This window comes from Pseudorasbora parva, chromosome 17 (genome assembly GCF_024679245.1).
Source record: "Pseudorasbora parva isolate DD20220531a chromosome 17, ASM2467924v1, whole genome shotgun sequence".
NCBI lineage: Eukaryota > Metazoa > Chordata > Actinopteri > Cypriniformes > Gobionidae > Pseudorasbora > Pseudorasbora parva.
In genome coordinates, this window is record NC_090188.1 from 14,839,117 (window position 1) to 14,863,369 (window position 24,253).

The 24,253-nt window shown below is 36.8% G+C and overlaps 1 protein-coding gene across 1 annotated transcript; it reads right to left on the minus strand.

The window, feature by feature from the left end:
- Nucleotides 1–814: 814 nt before the first annotated feature.
- On the minus strand, nt 815–21,238 carry fam204a (family with sequence similarity 204 member A). The gene is made up of 7 exons (XM_067421820.1): nt 20,807–21,238; nt 20,529–20,616; nt 20,156–20,189; nt 18,015–18,117; nt 14,149–14,238; nt 1,471–1,580; nt 815–1,064 (listed from the first exon to the last, which is right to left on the minus strand). Exons 1-7 carry the CDS (start codon nt 21,047–21,049, stop codon nt 1,013–1,015), a joined length of 720 nt encoding a protein of 239 aa, XP_067277921.1. The 5' UTR covers nt 21,050–21,238; the 3' UTR covers nt 815–1,012.
- Between the last annotated feature and the right edge of the window lie 3,015 nt (nt 21,239–24,253).

Sequence of the window (24,253 nt, forward strand, 5' to 3'; positions counted from 1 at the left end):
CAACACAATGAAAGGTGACCATAGCAGTCACGCAAGATTACCATTGATCAGAAACTTCAATTTACTATAATTTTGCCTTCGTTTTTGAATATAATCTTACGGATTACTTCTATTATGTTTCATTGGTGTTTTGTTATGGGTTTTTTTGGAGCTTGACAGCTCTTCGTCCCCATTCCCTTTCATTTAATGGAAATGAGCAGCATGAACATTTGTCAAAGCTTCTTCTTTTGTGTTCCTTGGAAGAAAGAATCACAAGTTTGGAACAAAACATAATAATGGCAGAATTCACTTTTTTTTGGTGGACTATTGCTTTAAAATAATTATATTAACATAAATATATATTTAAATTAATACATTTATTTGAAGAAAAAAAAAGTCAAATGGATTTTATCTGATAGACAGGCTTATACAAATGCACTGCCAACAGGAATCCTCTCAAAGATGCATTATGGGTTGAGTCCAGTGTCATACACACCGTTTTTCAACTCCACGTTCGCTTTTTCCCCTCACACACAGTCATCTTACACTCGAACCCGACTAAACTCCTCGTTTATGACTGCTCAAACCTCCTTACAGCCGACAAATTTCATTTTGCCCAGGCAAATCCTATTGCATATTATCCTGTACATTGCATTAGGCCCCTAATCTCTCCTTTCTCTTCCCTCGCTCCATACCGCCGTGGAAGAAAAAAAGCGGCTCCTGATTAACCCACTTACGGCAGTAAATAAATGGCGTGCGCAGTTGTACGCGCCAGATTTAATTATGAAAGAAAGAACAAAAATACATACAATAACGACCAACATTACAATAATGGTGTGCTTCTAGAATTTATTTAGCCATATACAAATGACCCACAAATCTGAATGAATGACCAAAAAAGCTGATTCAGAGAGAAATAAAATGTTAAAATGACATAAAAGGGAATTTGAGTGTAATAATACTGTATTATGGAAAGATTACCTCTATAAACAATTATCAACATGCCAAATCTGTACTCTGTGTGCTGTGAATGTCACATGAATCCCATATTGCTTTTCGTTTCCCATCTTTTCTTTGCTTCAAACCTAAAATTACAACAACAAAAAAATGCATTGAAAGTGACAAACTTGAGTTAAAATAATCATTGATTTTTGAAAAAAATAAAGAAAAGCAATGCAAAGAAAAAGCAATCAAAGCACATTATTTTGGATAAATATGCCTGTATATAATTGCAGTGAATGCAATCAAAATCTGCGTATCGTGGCTACTTTTAACTCACAGTATTCAATGTGCATTTAGAGTCTGACCAAAGCGATAAGCAGAATCCGCATACTCATTAGAAAGCTCTAGTGAATACACATGAGTTAACACATAGTCCAGGAAAGAAGGGACATTTAAAGTGTGAAATGCAGAGTGACTTAATGAAACTGCAGGGTATCAACACTGGGGACAGATAGAAGAAGAGGAGAAAAAAAAAAAAAAACAACAAACCCCCAAGCGATTTGCTTCCTCCTTTTTTGGGCTGCCCGGGAAGCCTCCGCTTCCTGTTTGGTGCTAGCGAAGTCACGGCAATCGGCGGCTTGTGCGATTTTCACGGCCAGCTATTGAGAAGGAGACAGAGACAAGCTCCATTAGCTGGAGAAAATCAGTCTGCCTGGCAAACCTCACCAACACTGCCAGTGCGTCAAGGTGGAGCTCGAAGAATGCCTCCGGTTCATATCTTCATCACTGCGAGGATGGCGGATCACGCACATGCTCGAGTTTCAAAAATAAAAAAAGAATTTGTGGTTCGTAGATAGAAGTAGGACACCCAACCCTCCGTTCCAGCACTCAGCATGGATGTGCATAATTAATGTTATTATCTCATATACTTAATCTGTTCATCTAAAGAGGACCTTTAATTCTGAAAATTGCAGTGCACGCACTTAGGATGGCAAAATGAATGGAGGAGGGCGAGAAGCACATGTCGGCGGTATCAGTGAGGGGAAATGTGTGTGGTGTGGCTAGATTAATTCCAATAGCCAGAGTGACACAGAGGGCTCAGGAAACAAAAGGAGAGTCCGGGCCTCTTCCATCACTCCAGGGATGGGTTTATTATTGGACCGCAAGAAACTTTGATAAACACTTGGAACAAATCACAACCCTTTTTTTTTTACCCACTGCCTTTCTCTCGCCGCCTGTTTTTTGGGGGGAGGGGATATGAGGGTAATTCTTTAGAACAGTGAAAGAACACAATCAGAGGGAACACACACACACACACACACACACAAAAAAAAAAACTCAATCGGTAATGAGGAAATGTGCCACCATTTCTAGGCTCGAAAAAACCTGGAGAGAGCAAGAGAGTGGAAAAAAAATGTTTCAATTATAATTAAGTGGGATAAACTTTATTAGAAAGACTGAAACTAAAATATCTCCTAATGCATGCTGGGATTAGGCAGGTCAGAGCGAGCAGGAAGGAGAAATTAAACTCTAAAGGCTTTTTATCGCCATATTTCAGGAACCAAGGGTGTAAAATGTTCTAATTTGGGATACATTAAAAGCCATAAAGGTCTTTCAAAAAGATTAATGGTACTTTGCTTGGATTTAAGATAAGGCCTTTAGCAGGCTGAGAGAGCGGGGTTCCGGCTGGGCCCTCGAGGCATTCATCTATACAGGCACTTGGAAGATTTGTAAAGGCGTCTGCATAACCTGAAGCTAACACACTATGACAGTTTTTTAAAATCCTTGCCATTTTTTTGAGGTTTTAAGAGCCATAAATCATGTTTTCTAGCAAGACAGCACAGAGAGGGAAGTTATAATGGGTGATCATGCCCGTGTTTAGAGCAGATCCGCTCGCAGATAATTCACACCAGGGTGTTTTTAGAGAGGCGCGTTTAAGCAGAATAGGTGCTAAAGCTATCGCGGACAGAAAACGATAAACATGGCAATGTCATTGGTAAAAAGCAGGCGTTTCGAGACAACAAAATGGGAGGATGCCAAATGGCTTCTGAGGTTTAAATCTTGAGATTTATCTGCGTTTTCGACACAAGGATTACCCACATTAACCTGCGCTCCAGCTTTAACCAAATATTGCCCCCATCCCCAAAATAAAGGCCCCCCACCCCCCTTCGCTCTTCCAGTAGGGACTCCCCAATTTCCACACACATTACTATATTCAAAGCATTAAATGTCTTAATTTTTTTTTTTTTTTTTTTTTTTATCAGTCCAGTCCACAATCCATGATTGTCTTTACCGGGGCTCGACATTAATGTCAAGCAAGTTACCTAGGAGACAGAGCAGATCAAAGAGACAAAAAAGGAAGAAAAAAAAAAAAGCTCTCAAATGTCTGATTAATCAAGCCTTGCAAACAGCTTATTTCTTTTAGCCTGCATGCAAGTATGAAAATGAGATTCGGAGCGCAGTACATTGTGCAGATTTGTTCATTCTTATCAGAACAAAGCCGGCGGCAGCTTATTTCATGGATCACTGGCACTGTCATCAGTGTAGCGCAGAGCAGGTGACAGCACTTCTTTCTGTGGCAAGAACAAAATTAGCAAAAAGTCGGCACAAATTAGCCTCTCATATTTTCCGTAATATGACATTATTTTTCATTTACTTTTTTGATCCACTTTTCATGATTTTTCCCTCCTTTTTCATCCTTATCCCCCCTCCTTTTCCCTCTCTTGTGACTTAGTGCCAAATCCTTTCACATCAAATGCGGGCACAGAGGAAAAATGCAGGGCAGGAAAAAAAGGAATGAAAATCACAATCCCAAAAAAAAGTGGGCTTGGGGGGTGGAGGGTTGGGGATAACATACACAACAAAAAGCGCTTGTGCTCTTTGTTCTAGGTAGTCAAACTAAACCTTCCCATATTTCCGTAAGAACTACAGTCAGAGCATTTCCATTTTCGTTTACCTCTCTTCTCTCCTCTTTAAAGCCATTGTGTGCCATTTACGCAAGTCCACAGCAAAGCCTTATTCAGTGTTGGGCTTATTTAGCGCCATTAATGATGTGACCTTTGAAAGGTCTGTGAGGGATGAATTAATTCTGCTCAGCCCTGTAACTGCAACATGGGGCCACTAGGTGGGTTAAGTCAACAGTGGTGCAGTCCTTTACTTTGTGTTGTATAGTAGATCACTGACTGCCACAGTGGCTGCTGTAAAGTAGACAAAAACATTTATGTGAAATATATGCAGTCTGCATAAATTCGCAATGCTAGTCTGTCACCTTATGGGCATTTCTTTCATTTTTGAGCCTTTCACAAATATGACAATAAAAGTGGCAAATTATATTAGAGCAAACAAAGCTCTATAATGATATTATTTAGTGATCATTTCTTGGAAAAAGTAGCTTTAAAATAAATGCGTTTGGCTAAATTTTTTATCTTGCAGCGGTTTAAAATAGGTTTTAAATTAATTATGGAGCTTGCATCTATAACCCAGGTTCTCACTCGCACCCACATATCGAAAAAAAAAGGATTGCAAACAATTAAAATTCCTACAGTGGTTCATTCTATAGCTGTTATACATAACATTCACTCTGTAAAATAAGTGACACGTGCACACACCTTAATGCCAAAATAACATGGCTAAGGCTGTTTGTGTGTGGTTTATTTTTGGACATTAGTTGGCCAGATAGTACATACTAAATTAATGAGCTACTACAGTCCACTTACATGAAAATATTACAAAATCATATAAAAAGTGGCACATTTTTGGTGCACAGTAAACAGTTAAAGGGATAGTTCACCTAAAAATGAAAATTCTGTCACCATTTACTCACCCTCGAGTTGTTCCAAACCTGTACAAATCGCTGATCACAGAAGAATATATTTTTGAAGAATGTGCTGACGGTAGCCACTGAATTCCATATTATTATTATTTTCCATACTCTGTCTGAAAGTCAGTGTCTAATGTCCACGGTTAAGTTATCCGATTATTTCGTGTTCAGCAGAAGAAAGAAAAACATACAACTTGACGGTGAGTAAATGATGTCAATTTTCATTTTTGGGTTAGCTAAAATGTTCCCTTTGCACTAAAAATGTGTAACTTTATATGGTTCTGTAATATTCATGTAAGAGGAACCCATAAATAGTTTAATCAATTTTAATTTTAATTTAATCAAGTTTAATCAATTGATTATACAAACAAACACATTACATTAAAGGTGTCATGAACTGGCTTTTTAACTATATATATAATATATATAAATATATATACTGTTGTCTGAGGTCAACAAATGATGTTCGTGTGGTTTTTACATTCAAAAACATCATAACTAATAAGTAATAGGCTGTTTTCTACACTGGTTTTGAGGCTCTCTCCAAAACGCTGGGTTTTGATGGGCGTGACACTGGAGACTTGGAAGTAAATGCCCACGGCTAGGATTGGATAAGATTTGCATATTTAATGAGCTCAAGCTCCCCTCAGTCCCCTGTCAGTTCAGTTCACGAGGGAGAGGAGAGGGAGCAACCAGAATGATTCTCTCGACCACAGGGTTCGTAAACGTCTTTATCAAACAAACACAATGATTTATTTCTCATCGACCCGCGATTGATTGGACTGTTATTTTTATATTACACATAGCCCGCAAGATCGGACGATATAAGCGCGAACCCCGCACGCGCGCACACGCACACACACACATTCGGCGCGCGCCAGCCTTCAAATGTCAACTAGAGAGACAATAGCACACATCAAAAATGGAATATTAAGAGATTCATCGGCCTGCCGGCTTTGCGAGCCCTGGCCCATACGTGTCTGAGTCCAGCGTGGTAAAGGTATGTTTCTGTTAGACACGTACACATAAGCAAAACAATCTATAACAATGCAATACTATTACATAAAAAACACGTTTTACTCACATAAGTGTGTTGCACCATTCCTGTCGGATCCAAATCCAGCATCAACCGGAGATTTGTTTACAAACAATCCCGCAGTGAAATTAAGTGAACATCTCTGTGAGCTGGAACTTCATTAAAAATAAAGTTCAACCACTCAATCCTAATATTCGAATCTGAAGGAACCTTATGCAGCGACTGTGTTCTTCCACAACCAGGAATAGCGTAGTGTCTTGCTATAATCTTCAGCTTGTTTATTAATACTGCTTGCGTGATCCCATGAGTCGGTGAGTGAGGCTACTGAACTTTACGCGCTCATTATTCTGTAGAGGCAGTGTTTCGTCGCGCACTGACGTCAATAGAAGCACAGGACCGTTTGTTGAGCCTGGTGTCTATAAAAGCTTTTCTTTGACTAACAAGGATGTTTTCAGCTCTGAAACTTACAGGACAATCTTATATCACCATGACCTTTTATATACCAAAAGCTCAAGGGAAAGTTGATTTCTCAATTCATCACCCCTTTAAGAACTTGTTACATTTTCTCTTTTTGCCTCCTCTAATGTCAACAATAGATCAGTAACATTTTTGTAATCCTGTTCTGTCAACAGATTGGAACAGACATGGCTTGCATTAAAACAATACCAAGGGAAATCTCATGGAAACCATTGCATTGCCTGAATGAAACGAAACAGGCCACGCTCCCGTGACAATACCCTGTGTCATCTACACTAAAGCGGAGGAGACGAAATCCTCTCAACAAAAGTGACATATTGAGAGTCCTACACTTGATATCCTTGTATACAGTGAAAGATCCAGTTAACATAGCTTATCAGTCTCAAGGGGGTGGTGGGGGAAATAAGACAAGGAGTTCCTGTAATCTTGCCACCAACTTGACAAACAGCATTACAAGACATTCAGAGAAGCAGTCTCTCTGAGGGGGATCTAGTTGGAAAAGCTCTCGGTATAATGCGCTTCTCTATGTTTCAGCCCCAATAATCTGATTCCAGATACATAAGACTGTCATCTTCAGGGAACAAGGGAGTGGAAAAAAAGTCTGAAAGTTCGCTGGCTTTGTGCGTATTTCATTATCTTCCCTCTTCTGAGCAGGCAAGGCTTATTAGCAAGCTTTGAACTCACACTTACAATAATGTGCCATCAACAGTTTTATAAGCTAATTAGAAAAACAGTTTAATTAATGACTGACTGGCAATAAAATGGCAATCAGGGAAAAAAAAGGAAACGAGGGTGCTAAGCTTCCACTACCACCAATTAAGGGCTAATTACAAACAAATTATATATGTGTTTTGCTGTGGGCTTTAATTCGGAAAAAAATGGCTTTAATTAAAAGAGAAAACATGCTAATTAATTAAACAGCACAAAAAAAAATCTACATTGAAAAGTATGCTTTGTCTATCAAGTAATTAATGAAATACAATAATCCAAATGAGATTCGCCAGCATTTGATAAAAGCTTAGGACCCATTTCAAAACCCATTTCAAAATTAATGGGCAAAAATTTAATGTGAGTCATCTACAGATATAATAAAAAGTTCATTCTGTGATAAATTGCTAATACTGAAAGAAAATTGAACAAAGAGGATAGTTTTTGCTTAGCAGTTTTCTTGTTGCCAGAGGGGCCCGCACAGGAGGAAGAGCTGGTCTGGGGTTTCGTTACAGATTTGGTGTTATAGGCGGAAAAAAGGGTTAAAAATACCTAAATGTGCTGCTTTCGAAATCAGGAAAAATAGAAAAACCAAGACATATGTTATGTTTAATGCACTAGCAGCCTATACAAAAGCTAACTAACTTCCTTCACAAAAGCTGTCAAACTAGTGCTTTTTAATTGGATTGGTGTCTACCATTGACTTTGACCTAACCGCAATACTGGCACTTCTAAACAGCATGACGCCCCTTGTAAAGAACAAACTTTCAGAGAACATTGTCGTTAGAGATCTGTCTGTTCGTAGTTACTGAGACACACTGTATTTAAAATGCATATTAGGACAAAAGCCCAGCTGACTGCTCTGAGATGAAGGCTGATAACAGGAAATGGCAAAGCAACACATTTAATAGGTGTGCCGAACATAATAAAGCCAACGCTACTGTATAATATCGGCTGTGACGCAAACGAAATGTGAGCATTTAACTCGCATACTGAAGAATACATGCGCCTGTGTTCTCGAACGCCCGCTCGCTCCCCCGACTTTATCTTTTTGCGCGCCCTCCAACAACTTCTTTTCAGACTGTGTCTCCTTTTAATCATTTTCATATTGTCTGACTCCTGGAGAACTTGAAATGAACGCAGTACCCCCCACCGCTCGAGACTAGAAAGTCTACGTTTTGAAGTGGTAATGCGGAGCTAATATTTGTGATCAGGGCAGAGAAAAACTGTAGGAAATAATAAAGTGTGACAGTCCTTTGTTTAGTCTTGCTCAGTTCGTCTTTACCACTGAGACTCAAACTGCAGCTCTTGTTAGTAAAATGTGCTTAGAAGGCTAAATGAATCCCCTTAAAAAGAAGTTGACGCAAGTAATTCATTCTATACAGAAAAATACAAAAAGTTTTATACAGAAACATTTCCAAACAGTCACAGCTTTGCCATAATCTTTGAAATCTATTCTAAACTAATGGTTTTTAATATACATTTCAAGGTATTATATTAGGGTCCTAAAATCTGTGACCTGAAACTCTCCTTTGGGAAAGTGTATATGGCAAAACATGTACTTTATATTGTTAATAAAGCCAAAATATTTAACACTCTTAAAAATAAACGTTCCAAAAGAGGCGTTTCACAGCAAAACTACCCATAAAAAAAAAAACATTCTTAAAAACCAACCACATTTCTCTAAGTGTGATTAACAATAATCATTAATAATCTATAGATCTATGGATGTTAAAAAATTCTTCATGGAGCCAGTAATGCCAATAAGAACCTTTATATTTGAGAGTATCTTTTAAAGTCAGTTTTTTCTTTTCTTTTTTTTTTCCGGATATGCAGTGAAGAACTTGATAATACTGTATTCTAATCAATTAAAAAGCTTTCACCTTTACAAATTTATAAAACAATTTGTAAAACAAAACAGTTAAACCTTCTACAGAATATTTTAATACACTTTCATGAAATGAAAATCTCAAAGAACCCTTTGCTATCTACATTTGTGTTTAAACACTTAGTCAAAGATGAAAGCCCACATAACACACACATTTTATGATAACATGAAAGAAGGTTTTAACAAATTGCTTTAATTTGCAGATTAAAGGAAACATGGAAAATATGATTTAAAAAAAACTAAACAAGGAAGCAACCAAAAGATATTTCAATGTGTCAAAACAGCTGATTTTTGAGATATAAAAGCATAAAAACTTTTGATTTGAGAGAGAAAAAAAAAGAGTAATGGATAAATGGGTTATGAACAATAAAATATCTCTGGTCCATGCATAAGTTATAGAGATCATTCTCGAGGACAAGGGGCTCAAAAAATATCACAAGAGCTTTAGTATATCACCGTCTCATCAACTTTTAAACCCTTTAATTTAACGCTGTATTAGCATGTAAACATATTACAGAACGTATGATGTTTCATAGAGCAGTAGACACAAATATTATTAGAACCTTGAAATTGAGGCTTGCCACAGCTGGGATTATTGACTGTTCACTGCATTATTTCAAACAGCTGTCTGCAACAACGTTTATCCTGGGCAGAGTGCTCTGTGGCCGCACGGAGCGCTGTGATAATGAATACTAGCTGGATTAGAAATGAGGGCATAAAATGCTTCACTAATACCCAAATTGCACCCTAAGGACCATTGAAAAGGGGCAACATATTTCTCTCTTTATCTATTTGTGTTTAGTTCACTGGAAATGTTCCATGATAGTTGGTTGTGTAGTGATGAAATCATTTCAATCAATCAAAAAAAAAAAGTAGAAATAGTACATTGAGCTCTGGTGTTCATATGGGTCATGCATGTTCAAATCTGGCTTGCAACTTTCAGATCCTTTTCCTCCCTTTTAATCTTCTATCATTTTTTGTTCCTTCTCTACTCCCCTCTAAATGAAAGTGGTAAAAAGGCCAAATTTTGAATAAACAACAGCTAAACTACTGTTCAAAAAAATAGTGGTCAGTAAGATTATTTTTCTGAACGTTTCAACATTCAACAAGGATGCTTTAAACTGTTGAAGTGAGAGTAAACAGCATTTATAATTTTACAAAATTATATATTTAAAATAAATGCTGTTCTTTGAACTTCCTATTTATTGAAGAAGAAAAAATGTTTCCACAAAATTATTGAGCCGCACAACTGTTTTCAGCATTAATTATCATAATAAAAACTGAGCACCAAATCAGCATATGTGACCCTAAACCACAAAACCAGTCATAAGGGTCCATTTTTGAAATTGAGATTTATACATCATCTGAAAGCTGAATTAAAAAGCCTTCTATTGATGTATGGTTTGTATTTGGCCGAGATACGACTGTTGAAAATCTGGAATCTAAAAAAAAATACAAATATTGAGACAAGCACCTTTAAAGTTGTCCAAATGAAGTCCTTAGCAATGCATATTACTAATAATAATAATACAAATGTGATATATTTACAGTAGGAAATTTACAAAATATCTTCATGGAACAAGATTTTTGGCATAAAAGAAGAAGATATTTTTAACCCATATAATGTATTGTTTGCTATTGTCACAGATATAAACGTGCGACTTATGACTGGTTTTGTGGTCCAGGGTCACATATTAGCATGATTTTTGAAGGACCACGTGACACTGAAGACTGAAGTAATGGCTGCTGAAAACATATTTTACAATATTTTACTATTTTACTGTTTTTTTATCATATAAATGTAGCCTTGTGAGAAGAAGAGACTTTTAAAATTACTAACCCCGAACTTTTGAACAGTATTGTAGTATACATCGGCATACATGCAGGCATAAAGTATGGCTACAATAACACATGGTCCAACTCGTATAACTAAATCTGCAACCCTTCAAATGATCTTCCACATGTCCAACCGACCCTATCATTGCACGCACTAGGAGAATGATGTTACCACTAACATAGCTGATGAAACTTTGAATACAAAGAACATGCAAGTATCATCCTATCTTGGCATGTTCACAAAAACATATTCCATACCTACATCTCACTGAGGGATGCTGAATCAATCAATAGAGCATGTCCAGCAGATGACAAATGCACATTACCTGGTGAAAACTGTAATATACAGTCTTTAGTGGAGAACAAATAAAGCAGCTAACAGTGGCATTACTGCGCAGCGACTGCCAGTGTTCTGTCAGAGGCAGACCTCAGCTGTCTGGCTGAGCGAGAGATTCGAGACTGCTAAGTCTGCTCAAATCCACTGATGCTCTAAGAAGCTTTCTGTGACAACATGGTCCTGGTAAGTCAATCAAAGAGGAAAGCCATGCAGTTTGTGTTTGTGTTTTTACCTGCAAGCCATGGCAAACTAATAACGAAGCCAGCTATAATTACTATACCAGTGTTATTAGATAAAAGGCACAAACCTTAAACATTTCAGTGCTGTCATTTGCGAGCATTTAGACAGCATGATGGCATCTCTGCAATTCTTTAGCTGCTTTTGAAGTCTAGATAAACTCTCTGTGAAGGAATGCTTAAATCTGCCATTCTCAACCAAACAAAAGAACAAAGGCGAGGGCTGATATAGCCGTGTGGCATCACAATGAAGCCCATGTAATGATGAAATGTTTCCGAGAACAGTTTCCAAAGAAACCGTAATGTCTCCGTCTACCTGGGAAAGAAAAAGATAAAACCACAGAGATACTCCAGAGATAAGCGTAAGTGGCATCTGTATGGATTACAGCGTAAAGACTCTCAAAAGAAAATTGCCTATAAACCAAGGGCCTGTTGTTGGCATTACTGAGCTATTTAATGCTTGTTCCCATGGCGCTACGCTTGTTAGGAGCATGATTATCACCTTGCTTTGAACTGATTCAAATCAACATTCAACAGCATCACAATATGATTTCATTAGTGCGGAGTAAATGGTGTCATTTTCGCATTTACACCAAGAGAAACAGAAGCTGTAATTGATTACGTAGGAAACTAATATTTGAGGTTAACGCGATTAACACTGCTCCTCCCAATTAGATGGATGGGAGAGCTTTATCGAAGCATGACCTGAGACCGTTTTATCCACAATAAAACTATAAAACTAATCTTAATAGAAAATTAATTATTGTAGAAACTGAAAGACACATTTAAAAACACCAAAGACAGGAATAAATGCAGCTGCAGTACGGCAATAAACCGTAAAAGAAAATAATTATCACAAAAAGGATTTGCAGAATGAGTCCCACAAACCATTTAGTACACCTAAATATAAAGTTATTAACAGAAGATTAATTACCACTTTATGCAATGTGTCGTAATGCAGCTGCATGATGAAATGAAGCCGGTTCACTGTTTGTATGGAGACTGACACCTGCTATAAAAGTCTGCCCGACAACATAATATAATAAGCAAGAAAGAAAGGCTTCACACTTAAAAAAGTTAACCCTGGGTCAAAAGGTCCGCACTGCTCAAAATGTACCCGGGGTTATCAATTAACCCTGAGTATTCATACGCTGACGTTTCACACTGTACATTCCTAAACCCTGGGTTAAGTTAAAAATAAATAAAGGTAGATGAAATAGGCTCTTCTTCATGTCAAGTGACGCAGTTTCCATCACCATTTGACATTTTTCCCATCAAAGGCTGAAGGAAAGAAACAAAGAGCAAACAAAAGAAAGAAAGAACAAAAGAATGAACAAAAGAATACAAGAAAGCAAAACTGCAAGAAAGAATTAATGTACGAATAAAAGAAAAAGAAAGATGGTACAAGAACGAATAAACAAACAAACAAATGAAAGAAATAAACAAAAATGAAAGAAAGAACGAACAAACAAACTAAAGAAAGAAAGCAAAAATGCAGAAAAGAATGAATGAACAAAAAAGAAAGATAGAAAAAGAACGAATAAATGAACAAATGAAAGAAAGAAACAAGATGAATGAACGAACAAACAAATAAAATAAACAAAATAAACAAACAAAAGAAATAATGAACAAAAGAAAGAAAGCAAAAATGCTAAAAAAAATGAATGAACGAACAAAAGAAAAAAATATAACAAGAACAAATAATGAACAACGAACAAACAAATGAAAGAAAGAAAATAAACAATCAAAAAGAAAGAAAGAAAGAAAGAAAGAAAGAAAAAAGGAAAGAAAACAAGAAAGCAAAAATACAGGAAAGAATGAATGAACAAAAATGAAAAAGATAGAGCATGAACGAATAAACAAACAAATGAAAGAAAGAAAATGAACGAACAAAAGAAAGAAAACAAGAAAGCAAAAATGATAAAAAGGAATGAATAACGAGCAAACAAACGAAAGAAAGAAAATAAACAAACAAACGAAAGAAAGAAAGAAAGAAAGAAAGAAAGAAAGAAAGAAAGAAAGAAAGAAAGAAAGAAAGAAAGAAAGAAAGAAAGAAAGAAAGAAAGAAAGAAAGAAAGAAAGAAAGAAAGAAAGAAAGAAAGAAAGAAAGAAAGAAAGAGAATTTGTACAATGGTTCCGTTTGCACTTCTGTATTAAAAGCACTTGGTTTGTGGAGTGGAGTGACTAAAGAAACAAAAATCATCTTCGCAAAATGTTTAGAAGTCACCAAATGTACAGGTACGCGGACCGGAAGCACACAGCCAAATCTTTTCAGCACTAAACGGTTTAAGGTTGACAGTGAACATCAATTCCATGCAGTAATGCTGGAATCAAAGCCTAGGTCGGAATTTAGTGGAATGCATTTCAGATTCCATTGAATCAAAGTTGCGAGGCTTAAAAATATTGCCCGCTATGATTGCCCCAACTTCAGAAAAGTTGAATGTCTTTTTAACTGCAATTACAGCTGTGCGAATGTTACATTTTCTGCCAAATTAGCTTGGAAGCGCTTGATCCTACGTACACTCCTAAAATGTGTCTTTTTAAAACTGCAGGCACTGTATTTAGGTATGAGCCCACTTCAAAGGTGTAAAACTGGCACCTTGAAAATGTTTTAGCGCTCGGGTTGAAAGCATTGTAGCCTTCATTAAAAGGCAGAACCGTAAGTTCTATAGACACTGCCGTACTTCAAACTGGGGGAGGGCTTTCCATTAACTTTAGTGTAAAAGGGTTGCAAGACTTTCTGCCCAAGTGTGTGTGTGAATGTGCGCGCGCGTGTGTGTGTGTGTGTGTTTGTAGCCTCTGTCTTTGCAGGCAAAATGGCCACAGACCCATTAGCTCAATTTGTCACAGTCGGCGCGCCCCCCGAGATGGCTTATCTGGGCAACATACCTCTCGAGTAGCAAGTCTGTCACTCAGTTCTTCCGCCTTCCCATAGTCCCCTTCAGCGATGGCACTCTCAATGCTCTTTTCCAGGCCTGACTGAAGATGAGAAGGAGAGAAATAAAATGAAGTGATTTTCAAATAGAAATAGAAGGACCAGAAGAAGAAGAAGAAAAAAAAAAAATCAAAGAGTAACTTAAAAACTCCCCCAGGCATTCTTTTTAATACGACTGCCATTACAACAAATATGTAGATTTCCTCTCGTAAATGAAAATCGTTGGTTGATTAAATATTAGGCAAAAAAATCTGTCTAGCCACGGGAGGTTACCAAACATAAATGTTGGTCTTTAATTAGATATTTGCATCAAAGCAGCAGGACTAGTGGAGCAGAGCTCTCGGATCGTCAGCGGACAAATCCCAAAAAAGACAACACTCATTTTACCAGTTTCACTAACTCTAGACATGTTTGTTCCTCCTCACGGTCAAAAAACATGAAAACCTATCAATAGATGCTTCAATAATGTTTAACTACCTGACGAATTTATTCTTGAGCTAATGTATATTCCATACTGTGATTTCAGAAACGGTCATATTATATTAATTCTGCTTAGGTAAACATTTCAGAGGAACTGTTCCAATCAGCCTTAATCCCAACTCCATTAAAATATATTTTCACAGCATACGCTCAGCCCTTTAATAACGTTAAATCCAAAATAGATATAGCCTTTGAAAGTGAGGTAAAATGGGGCAGCAGAGCTGTCTAAATTAACAGGACAACCGGATATATACATAATCAAAACAATATTTGAACTCAATAACCCAATATTTTAACTCGCTAATGCAAAATTACTTGAACTCAACATTAAACGATATGGACAATTGAATTAGCAGCGTTTTCCTACTTAAAACAAATTACATTTGCCAACATTCTGCTTACATGACAATTTATAAATTAAAATAACTGCAAAAAATGTTTGGAGTTAATGCTGCAGAATGATAAGTAATATGCATTAGTGCAAAAATGGCTTGAAGTTACAAATGAATTAGTTCTGTTTACAAAGCTTTGCACTTAAAGAGACTTATTTATAGAAAATTTAATCAGGAAATTCCTGCATGACGAAATTAAATTATGAGCCAATGTACAAAGTCAGCTTTCTTGAATCCTTTTCTCACATATTCTGCACTCATCTCACAAGGAACAGACCGAAATCATACACTGCATAAAGACATATTACTGCTTTCAATGAAATGAGCTGTACAATATATAAGCAAACCTGTGCACAGACACCACAGCAAGGCTGTATCCATGTCTTAGACATTGGGGGGGGCAACATATTTTTATTATATTTTTTGCATGGGGTGGTCTTATTGGTTTATTTAAAGGAATTAAATTATTATAGGTTTAAAAGGGATTCACAGATATAAAGAAAAATAAATAAAAATGGTAAAAGTTCCAGTTCTATAACTATATATATAAAAAATATATTCTCACATTCACTCTTATTTTCGTCTCCCTAATATGTAAAAATGCGAAGCGTTTCTTGTCACGTCAAATTCACGTCAGTTATTATTTACGTAAATAATGTCATATTCAAAATGGTAAAAGTCGTTTGCATCGCTTACTGTTGGTCGATGAACAGTACAGTGGTTATCATCGTAAAACAGTTGTTAAATATTAAAGGGTTACTCCAGTGATTTAGCATTAAGCTTTGTATTAAAACTGGGTCATTAATGTAGTAGAAATGTGAAATTATCTTTTAATTTGGTGCCTTCTAGACTGAGAAAAGACAGAAAATGTATTTTTATATCATGGGGACAAAAGTATCTCATGGGGATAGACTCCCAGAATGCACTTGCTCTGCTGCCTTATGAGGTCACTCCCAAAGCCACTGCTACTGAATTACTGGATAACTTTCCCGACGCATTCATTTTTATAAAATCAGTTCAGTTAGAGAACAGACACTACAATTAAAAACCGAATGAGAGTCACGGCACAAACGCAGCAGGAGTCAGATTGCATTCATCACTAGAGCTGAGGTAATCGCGACCGCAGCATACATTCACAGCGCGTTTTCTGTCTGGCACATTTTCAGTTCATGCCTTTGGAAGCTTAACTTTCATAGGAATTCATTTGAGAAGCTGAAACACTTAAGGCTGCAACATACTCCGCAAGAACAGAGAAAAAAAGTTCTTGCTCCCAGGGCTGCGAGAACCAAATGATTTCATTTTCTTCTCTCAGCCCTGGTTTGGGAGTTCTCGCAGCTTGTTCTCGACACATCGCCTGACCAGAACTTTTTTTCTTGCGGGTGTCCGAGAACTATTGTGTGATTGGTCATAGATTTAAAGTGGGCCCGGTTAATGCGGAGAAACGCAGATGATCGGCACCTGCTTTTCTGGTGAAGTATGGAATGTACTGCCTGAACGAACTTTCAAATGATTTTTGAAACAATCATTCAAAATACTCCCTGGTTTCTACTGATACAAAGCCATATGCTAAATCGCCTTTAAATGTTTAGCTACTTACATCTTGCGACACACTTTTTTACTGCTATAACTAAAGTGTCACGTGAAATTCAACAGTTAGCCCCGCATTCTTTGATTTGACTGGCCATCTTACACATTAAGACTGTGTAACAACTACAGTAACATAAACTGTGTTGATAAGGGGAATTTTGTGGAGCAAATGCCTGTTTTTTATGCAGAGGAAGTAGAGCAACAATGTTTATGTGCCAGCACAATGCAACCATCATATGCACACTCCTAAATCCTAATATGATTTAAAAAGAAAAGAATATAGATTATAACAGATTTGAAATGGTTTAATGGCTCTTTAATTAAATGGTTTAATGGCTCTTTAATTACTTCTTTGCGCTGTAAAAGTACACTTGGAAAAAAGTATTACAATCTACCTTCCACTTTTTCCTAAAAACCTTTTTTAAAATCATATTTCCAGTTTCTGTTAGAAAATCTGAAATGTTTTTTTTAGATTAATTTATTACCAAACGTTAAAATAATTTAAAAAAAAATTAACATTATAATCAGATATGTATTCTAAATCCAAAATTGAGAATAATAATCCAATAAATTCACATTCCATAAATGTTTAAACAGTTTAAAGAAGTATCATTTTTCAAAATTTTAAAAAGTGAAAAGTTTCACGAACAGAATAAGCACACATTAAAGTTGAATAAAGTATTTGGTTGTGATATAACCAATACAGAAGTGCTATGCGACAAACAACTCTACCAAACTATGACTCTACGGCAACATTTTTAACAAAAAGCAAAGGAGGCTGATATTTAAAACCAACTTCAATGTGCTGGAAGAGTGGGTTATACTAAAAACAGGTCCATTTACAGAAGACAAATAAAGGCATATGCTGTTTATTATACTCTTTATGCAGTTCTATGATGATGCCTTTTCAGCTTCTGAGTGGGGGAAATCTTAATGTCATATTTGTTACACAAGCTGTCCCGTGTATTTGATTTGCAAGCGTTCTCCTCCCTATCACTGAATTACAGCATTACAGAGAGCTCCTGACTCCATTGTACTGTGGCTTTCAATGGAGAAATCCACCTCATATAAGAAATATTAAACACCAACCAGAACAGACAGTGCAGCTACATCCTCATGTCAAGATTAAGGTAATCTCATCATTAAATATAATATGATCTATTCTGTTATGCTCAGTGTCATGTGGAAGAAAAGACGCCTCCTCACTCTGTCTTTCACATTTGATAGAGGAAACAATTACGAGTTACACATACAGTCGACAGACTACAGAGAGAGGCAGTGGGATAAAAATGCTTTCAGCATCAGAGTGGAATTAGGACACCCACAGAGTGGTAGAGGAAGATGGCGGAAATCATTGTTACCATGAGAGGAGGTCTGCTACAAGGAGGAGGTTTGAGTCTATCATTGATGCCAAAATACTGCGTGAGCTCCTTCCAGTGCTCCTCCTGTTTCTCTTCAGGCTCCCTGGGCATAGACACAGAATGACAAGTCTTTCTGTTATTATTATTATTATTATTCACTCCAGGACAAGCATGTATACATTGTGAGATTCAATTATTTCTGTACACATCCTTTTCTGCTCTAACTGGTGAGTTACAGAGACAGTTCAGCATATATGTGTGCTTAGTGAAATAGGCAGGAGGTATCAAATATGAAGAATTTTGTACTTTGATGAGCTATGTTCTATTTGCTCCCTTTGAGACTGGAATATACTACACAACTTTAAAAAATTTGAATAGATTTCAAAACACTAAGTGCCATACAGATGCAGACTGAGAATCACACGCTACTATACTTTTCAAGTCACTCTGAACAACAAACTCACGCCGAAACAAACACACGGCATGTTGCTAAAAGACAGACGACTAATGAAAACCATTGCGGTGTCCGAAAATCGAATTCCATACTATATCGTTTTCAAAAAACAATACGCCAAAAGTATAGTATGTATGGAAAACACAAGGGAAAAAATACCCGGATGACTTACTACTTACGCCAAAATTCTGAAGTGTGCATTCAATGGACACTTTACCATCCCATGAGGCCACGGGAGATGATTTATGAATGGCAGTGAGGTAACGCAACTGACGCTGGTAGGTCACAAAACAATAATAACATATCAGATGTAGTTCGTCCAAATTTCATCCATACTACCCATATGCATCACCAGACAAAGCTCAATCTTTTAAGATTGAACATTGTTCTGGGGAGTCTGCTAAGTATTTTCTACTGCACAACATGCGTGATCAACAGGCATAGTTCAAATAACCGTACGCCATTGGATAGTTCTTCAACCAATCAGAGCACAAGATGCGTGATCAACAGGCATAGTTCAAATGACTCTGTATGCTATTGGATAGTTCTTCAACCAATCAGAGCACAAGATGCGTGATCAACAGGCATAGTTTAAATGACTCTGTATGCAATTGGATAGTTCTTCAACAAATCAGACCAACGTTCCATCACTTCTCTATCTGTCATTGTGTTAAACCCGCCAATAGCACGCCAAGTGGATAAGCCAGTTTATGATTGGTCCCCGCAAATTAGTAACAGAAACAGGATAAAAATTTTAAAGGTTTCCAGCCTGAGCTGCAGGGCAAAATCAAATCACCGGCAGATCGGGCTGGGTTTACCCAGTCTACATATTCACACTATATAGAATGCACTTTTTTAAATTATCATGAAGTACATTAAAATTCAAATGTAGTACCTTACTCAGACAGCGTGCGATTTTTCAGATGCACTGAATGTGCTCTAAAATCAGCTCAAAATATCAGACACGCTTGATACTGTCCAACTGGACGGAATCATAGTCTGGAGCTTAAAAAATCATACACGATGGAAAAAAGTTGTGTAGTGTATTACAGAGTAACGTAATATTCCTCACACCAGTCAGTGTACAAATAAAACATTTCAAACCCAGTAGTGAAGTATTTTTACTTTCTAGTACATTTTTCAATTATGTGTATTTTATCAGTGTTTTTCTTTGAAAAACTTTTACTTCACTACATAAAAAAACATGTACTTTTTACTGCACTACATTTCATAAATTTTTTTTTTTAACCTTTAATACTTAATTAATTCAAAATGTAGTATATTCATGTACTCAAATAAAACTTTGAATTACTTTACTTGAGATTTTTTATGTAATTAAGTATTCGATCATGTTCAATATTAAACATAGTACAGTAAAGAGTCCAATATTATGCTTTGGGATGTTGTGAAGTAAAAGTTTTCCAAAAAAAATATACTTCGAAAAATGTACCCTTAAACAGAGTAAAAATTTTTGACTACTGTCCGCCTCTGTTCAGAACTATATTTGAATTGATGCATTCCTTCACCACTGAAAAAAAGTAAAAGTTTAAGCCTAAGGACATGTTTTTTTAACTTTGAGTTATTTACACGTTCCTCTCATAGTCTTGCAATGACCTGCTTACTAATGTACTGATGTTTTGTTTGAATGGTCTATTTTAGAAATCATGTCCATAATGGTCCACCATACCTTTTCTCCCCAGTGTCGCAATTCTGCGTTCCACCTGTTTAAAAAATAAAAAACAGAATATGTTCGTTCAGTGTGTCTGAAAGGGTATGTACAAGTAATTAGGCATATTGATTAGAAAGCATGAAACCGTGTTTATCTCCACAAGTAGAGTGGATGTGGAATACCGGTATATTAGTTCTACTGTAGTAAATCCTACTGGACACCCAACAAACAAAACAAAGTTCTTGGCATCATTGTGACTGCTTGGGAAATTATAAATAAAAAATTGCATTTTTATGTTTGCATGAAAATGTTGAATAAATTAAACACTATAAACCACAACAGAAATAGTATAGTCGAAGGGCTGTGGTAAATAATGAGAAGACAACTTGACCTTTCTTGTGGCGCCTTTTCCTTTGCTGTTTTGTTTGTGGTTGCTTCATTCTCTGATCATCTTTTGCTTTTTGGAGATCTTTGAACCTCTGCAATAGCAAAAACTAAATGCTTAAAACTAAATGCTGATGGAAATGATTACAACTTGTTTTGTTTATACTGTAGTGTTTGTAATTATTTTGCACATTTCGATCTACAATACATAATTTGATCACTGCATGATCTGCAATCTCTCACAATATAACTGCATACATACATAACTTCGGTCAGTTCACATACTTGCCACTTATCCAAGGAAACTCCAGGAAGACAATCGTCCCCAGAAGCATCATAATTATGCAAATCAGTTTTTGTCTCATTACATTCACCCTGTACACAAACGGAATGTGGCTCTGTGCCTGACTGAAGTGAGAGGTGTTCGCCTGTCTCTCCTTGCCTATTTTCTGATGTTAGTCCTTCATCAGCATCATCAGAGCTCAGGTCAGCCTCAGTGAGACCCGGCGGCAGAAGTCCACTGTACATATTAAATCTGGCGAATCATCAAACACGCAGTTATCGCAGACTTCCGCATTATTCTGTCACAAAACGAAGGTAATTCATGTATAAACCAAATATACTGCTAAATGAGACGGATGATATAACGACATTACAATCTATCCGCGTACTACACCAATAACAGCAAGACGTTTACCGTTGCCTTCTGTATTTCCGCGTTTGTAACATAGAGCTTCATTATTGGATCAGCGGTGGAGCGAAACCTGTAACAGAAATGCTGATTGGTCACTTTAATATCATTGTGAAACTGGATCCTTCCTTTAAACAAAGTAGTAAAATCTGCTGTTGTGAATAATATAGTTAATATTTTAACACGACTAATATTTTTGGTAATTCGTCTATTTATGTATAAAAACATAATAACAATTATTATTATTATTATTATTTACTACTACTTTTACTATTACTATTACTGTAGGCTATTTTGTACGTCTTTATTCAATTCTTTTTTGTTATAAAATGTGTTATATAAATAAATAGTTAAAAATCGATATGGTGGGTGGATATGCCATGGACCTTTCTAGCCATGAATACATTTCCAAATTAAAATGTCAAAAGTCAATACACATGAAAATTATATTAACATGAGTAGGCTATTATACTTCATTCCCCTAAAATTTTGGGATGTTTGTTATTTCTGGTTGTGGACATTAGTATTAAAACTTTACAACTCATTAAATGGACTGTAGCCTATGTCTATTACTCACAGCCTCGTTTACATTCATGAAAAATTAAATACGGCTTCTAGCCTGAATAAGGTTGACCAAAAATACTAATGCTACATATTATGCAGTAGCAGCAAACTTTAAGTTAACAATGAGTAAACTTATTGAAACGTTGTTGCAAGCCAGTTCAATAATGAAAAATATATAGGTTATATTTTTCATTTTTACAAATGGCAAAATAAAACACAATTGCTCATGTTTTCCAGAGTGATAAGAATGCTCTTATATGAGCAATGTCTCCCAATTTATTCAGACAGCTGAGGGCATCACCGCATTATCATTCAAATGATTAGCATGCTAATCTTGTTTAGCCTGTGGCACTGGCAGACGAAAAACACTGATGCTTAAATTGCTTATTTATATCAAATAACATCAGTTTTCTGTTTTGTTGCTAAATAGGGGTGGGCTTTGTGCCTAATTGCAAAACCACCTATTTACTTAAATGATTTATTTAGTGTGCACAGATTTTGAGGCAACAAGCTCATTTGTATTGTCATAATGTCGTAAATTTTCATCAATATAATTTCTGCTTGATATGCCTCCAGCGGGGGTGCCACTAGTTTTGAATGTGCCCAGCAATTTATCTCTCTTGCTCTTTCTCATTTGCGCTTCTCTCTCTCTCTCTCTCTCTCTCTCTCTCTCTCTCTCTCTCTCTCTCTCTCTCTCTCTCTCTCTCTCTCTCTCTCTCTCTCTCTCTCTCTCTGCTCCTTGTTTGCGCTCATTGCTGCTTTAGTCAAGTTTATTGAGTTGACCTGACCTTCTTTGTAAAGCTTGATATGAAATACTTACGCCTATTAGCCATTAGCCCGACTGGGTTCTCCAGGCATCCCGGTCCTGGGCCAGTCTCTCCAGCTGTCCCCAAGTGCGGCCTGTACTCTTGACATTGGCATCCAGGTCTCGACGCCAGCTGTTTCGATGTTGGCCTGTTAACAAAAAATGTGTCCTTACCATCTCCAGCGATGTTGGATGATCTCTTCGCCTGCTTGTTTTTGGCTTCTGGAGAATGTGCCGCAGACATGCGTTGGTAAATATTTGTTCTTTTTGGTGGTTACAGTGATCCTCCATGTTTCAACGCCATAGAGCATAAATTACTTCACGTTTGTGTTAAACTCCCTGATTTTTGTTTTGATGAACAAGTCTCTTGAGCTCCAGATATTCTTTAGCTGGAGAAAAGATGTCCTGGCCTTTCCAACCTTCACTTTCACATCGGCATTGGTTCCACCCTGTTTATTGACGATGCTGCCGAGGTATGTGAAGTTGTCCACCTCCTCCATAGCACCATGGGTGATGTGTTGATGGTGTTGACCTTCAGGACCTTGCTCTTTCCTTTGTCGATGTCGAGGCCAAGATGATTGGAGTTTTCTTCCACGATGCTAGTCTTTTCCTGCATCTGCTGCTAGGTGTGGGAGAGAAAGACCAAGTCATCCGCAAGTCAAGGTCATTCAGTTGGTTCCATAGAGTCTACTGGTTGCCGTTTTGTTTTTCTGCTGTGGACATTTTAATGACCCATTCGATAGCCAGCAGGAACAAAAAATGGCGACAACAAACAGCCGTGCCGCACTCCTGTTTGTACCAAGAAGGCGTCAGTGAGTTGACCGCTGTAGACCACTCTGCAAGTCAGTCCCTCATAGGAGCTCCTGATGATGCTGGTGATTTTCTCCGGGACCTTGTAATGTCTAAGCAGCTTGGGTTAGTTCACCCAAAAATGAAATGTATGTCATTAATGACTCATCCTAATGTCGACTAACCGTAATGTCGTTTCCTCTATTCATCTTCGGAACACAGTTTAAGATATTTTATATTTAAACAAAACAAATGAAGGCCATATAAGGCCATATGTCCCATATGGACTACTTTGATGATGTTTTTATTCCCTTTCTGGATATGGACAGAGTGTGCATACACTTGTTGGACTAAATATAAAATATCTTAAACTGTGTTCTGAAGATGAGTCTTACGGGTGTGGAACAACATTAGGGTGAGTCATTAATGGCATAAATTTCATTTTTGGGTGAACTAACCCTTTAAGTGCAATTTGGTGCAGATCCTGATATTTATATGGCCTAAATGTATGATGAAATTTTGATAGCTTGATATACAGCCTAAAAATGTATTACAAATATAGATTTTCCTCAAAGTTTTGATCATGTTGATAGATATCAAATATGTATCAAATATGATAGTGTAGGCACTGGGGTTAAATAGGCCCTACATGTTTGTATTCCTTAAAAACATAAATTCCATCCAACATCAAGAACTTTAAGTAAGTATGATATGATAGGGCTTAAGTCACCAAGATATATTAAATGTCACTCTACGTAGCCCATATCCTCGCCATTGCAAACTGATACCACCCACCCAAAGTTAATACCAATTTAATTATATGTGACAACTCGATGTCAATGACAACTAGAGCTTTCAAAGGTAATTTGGTGATGTAAAATAT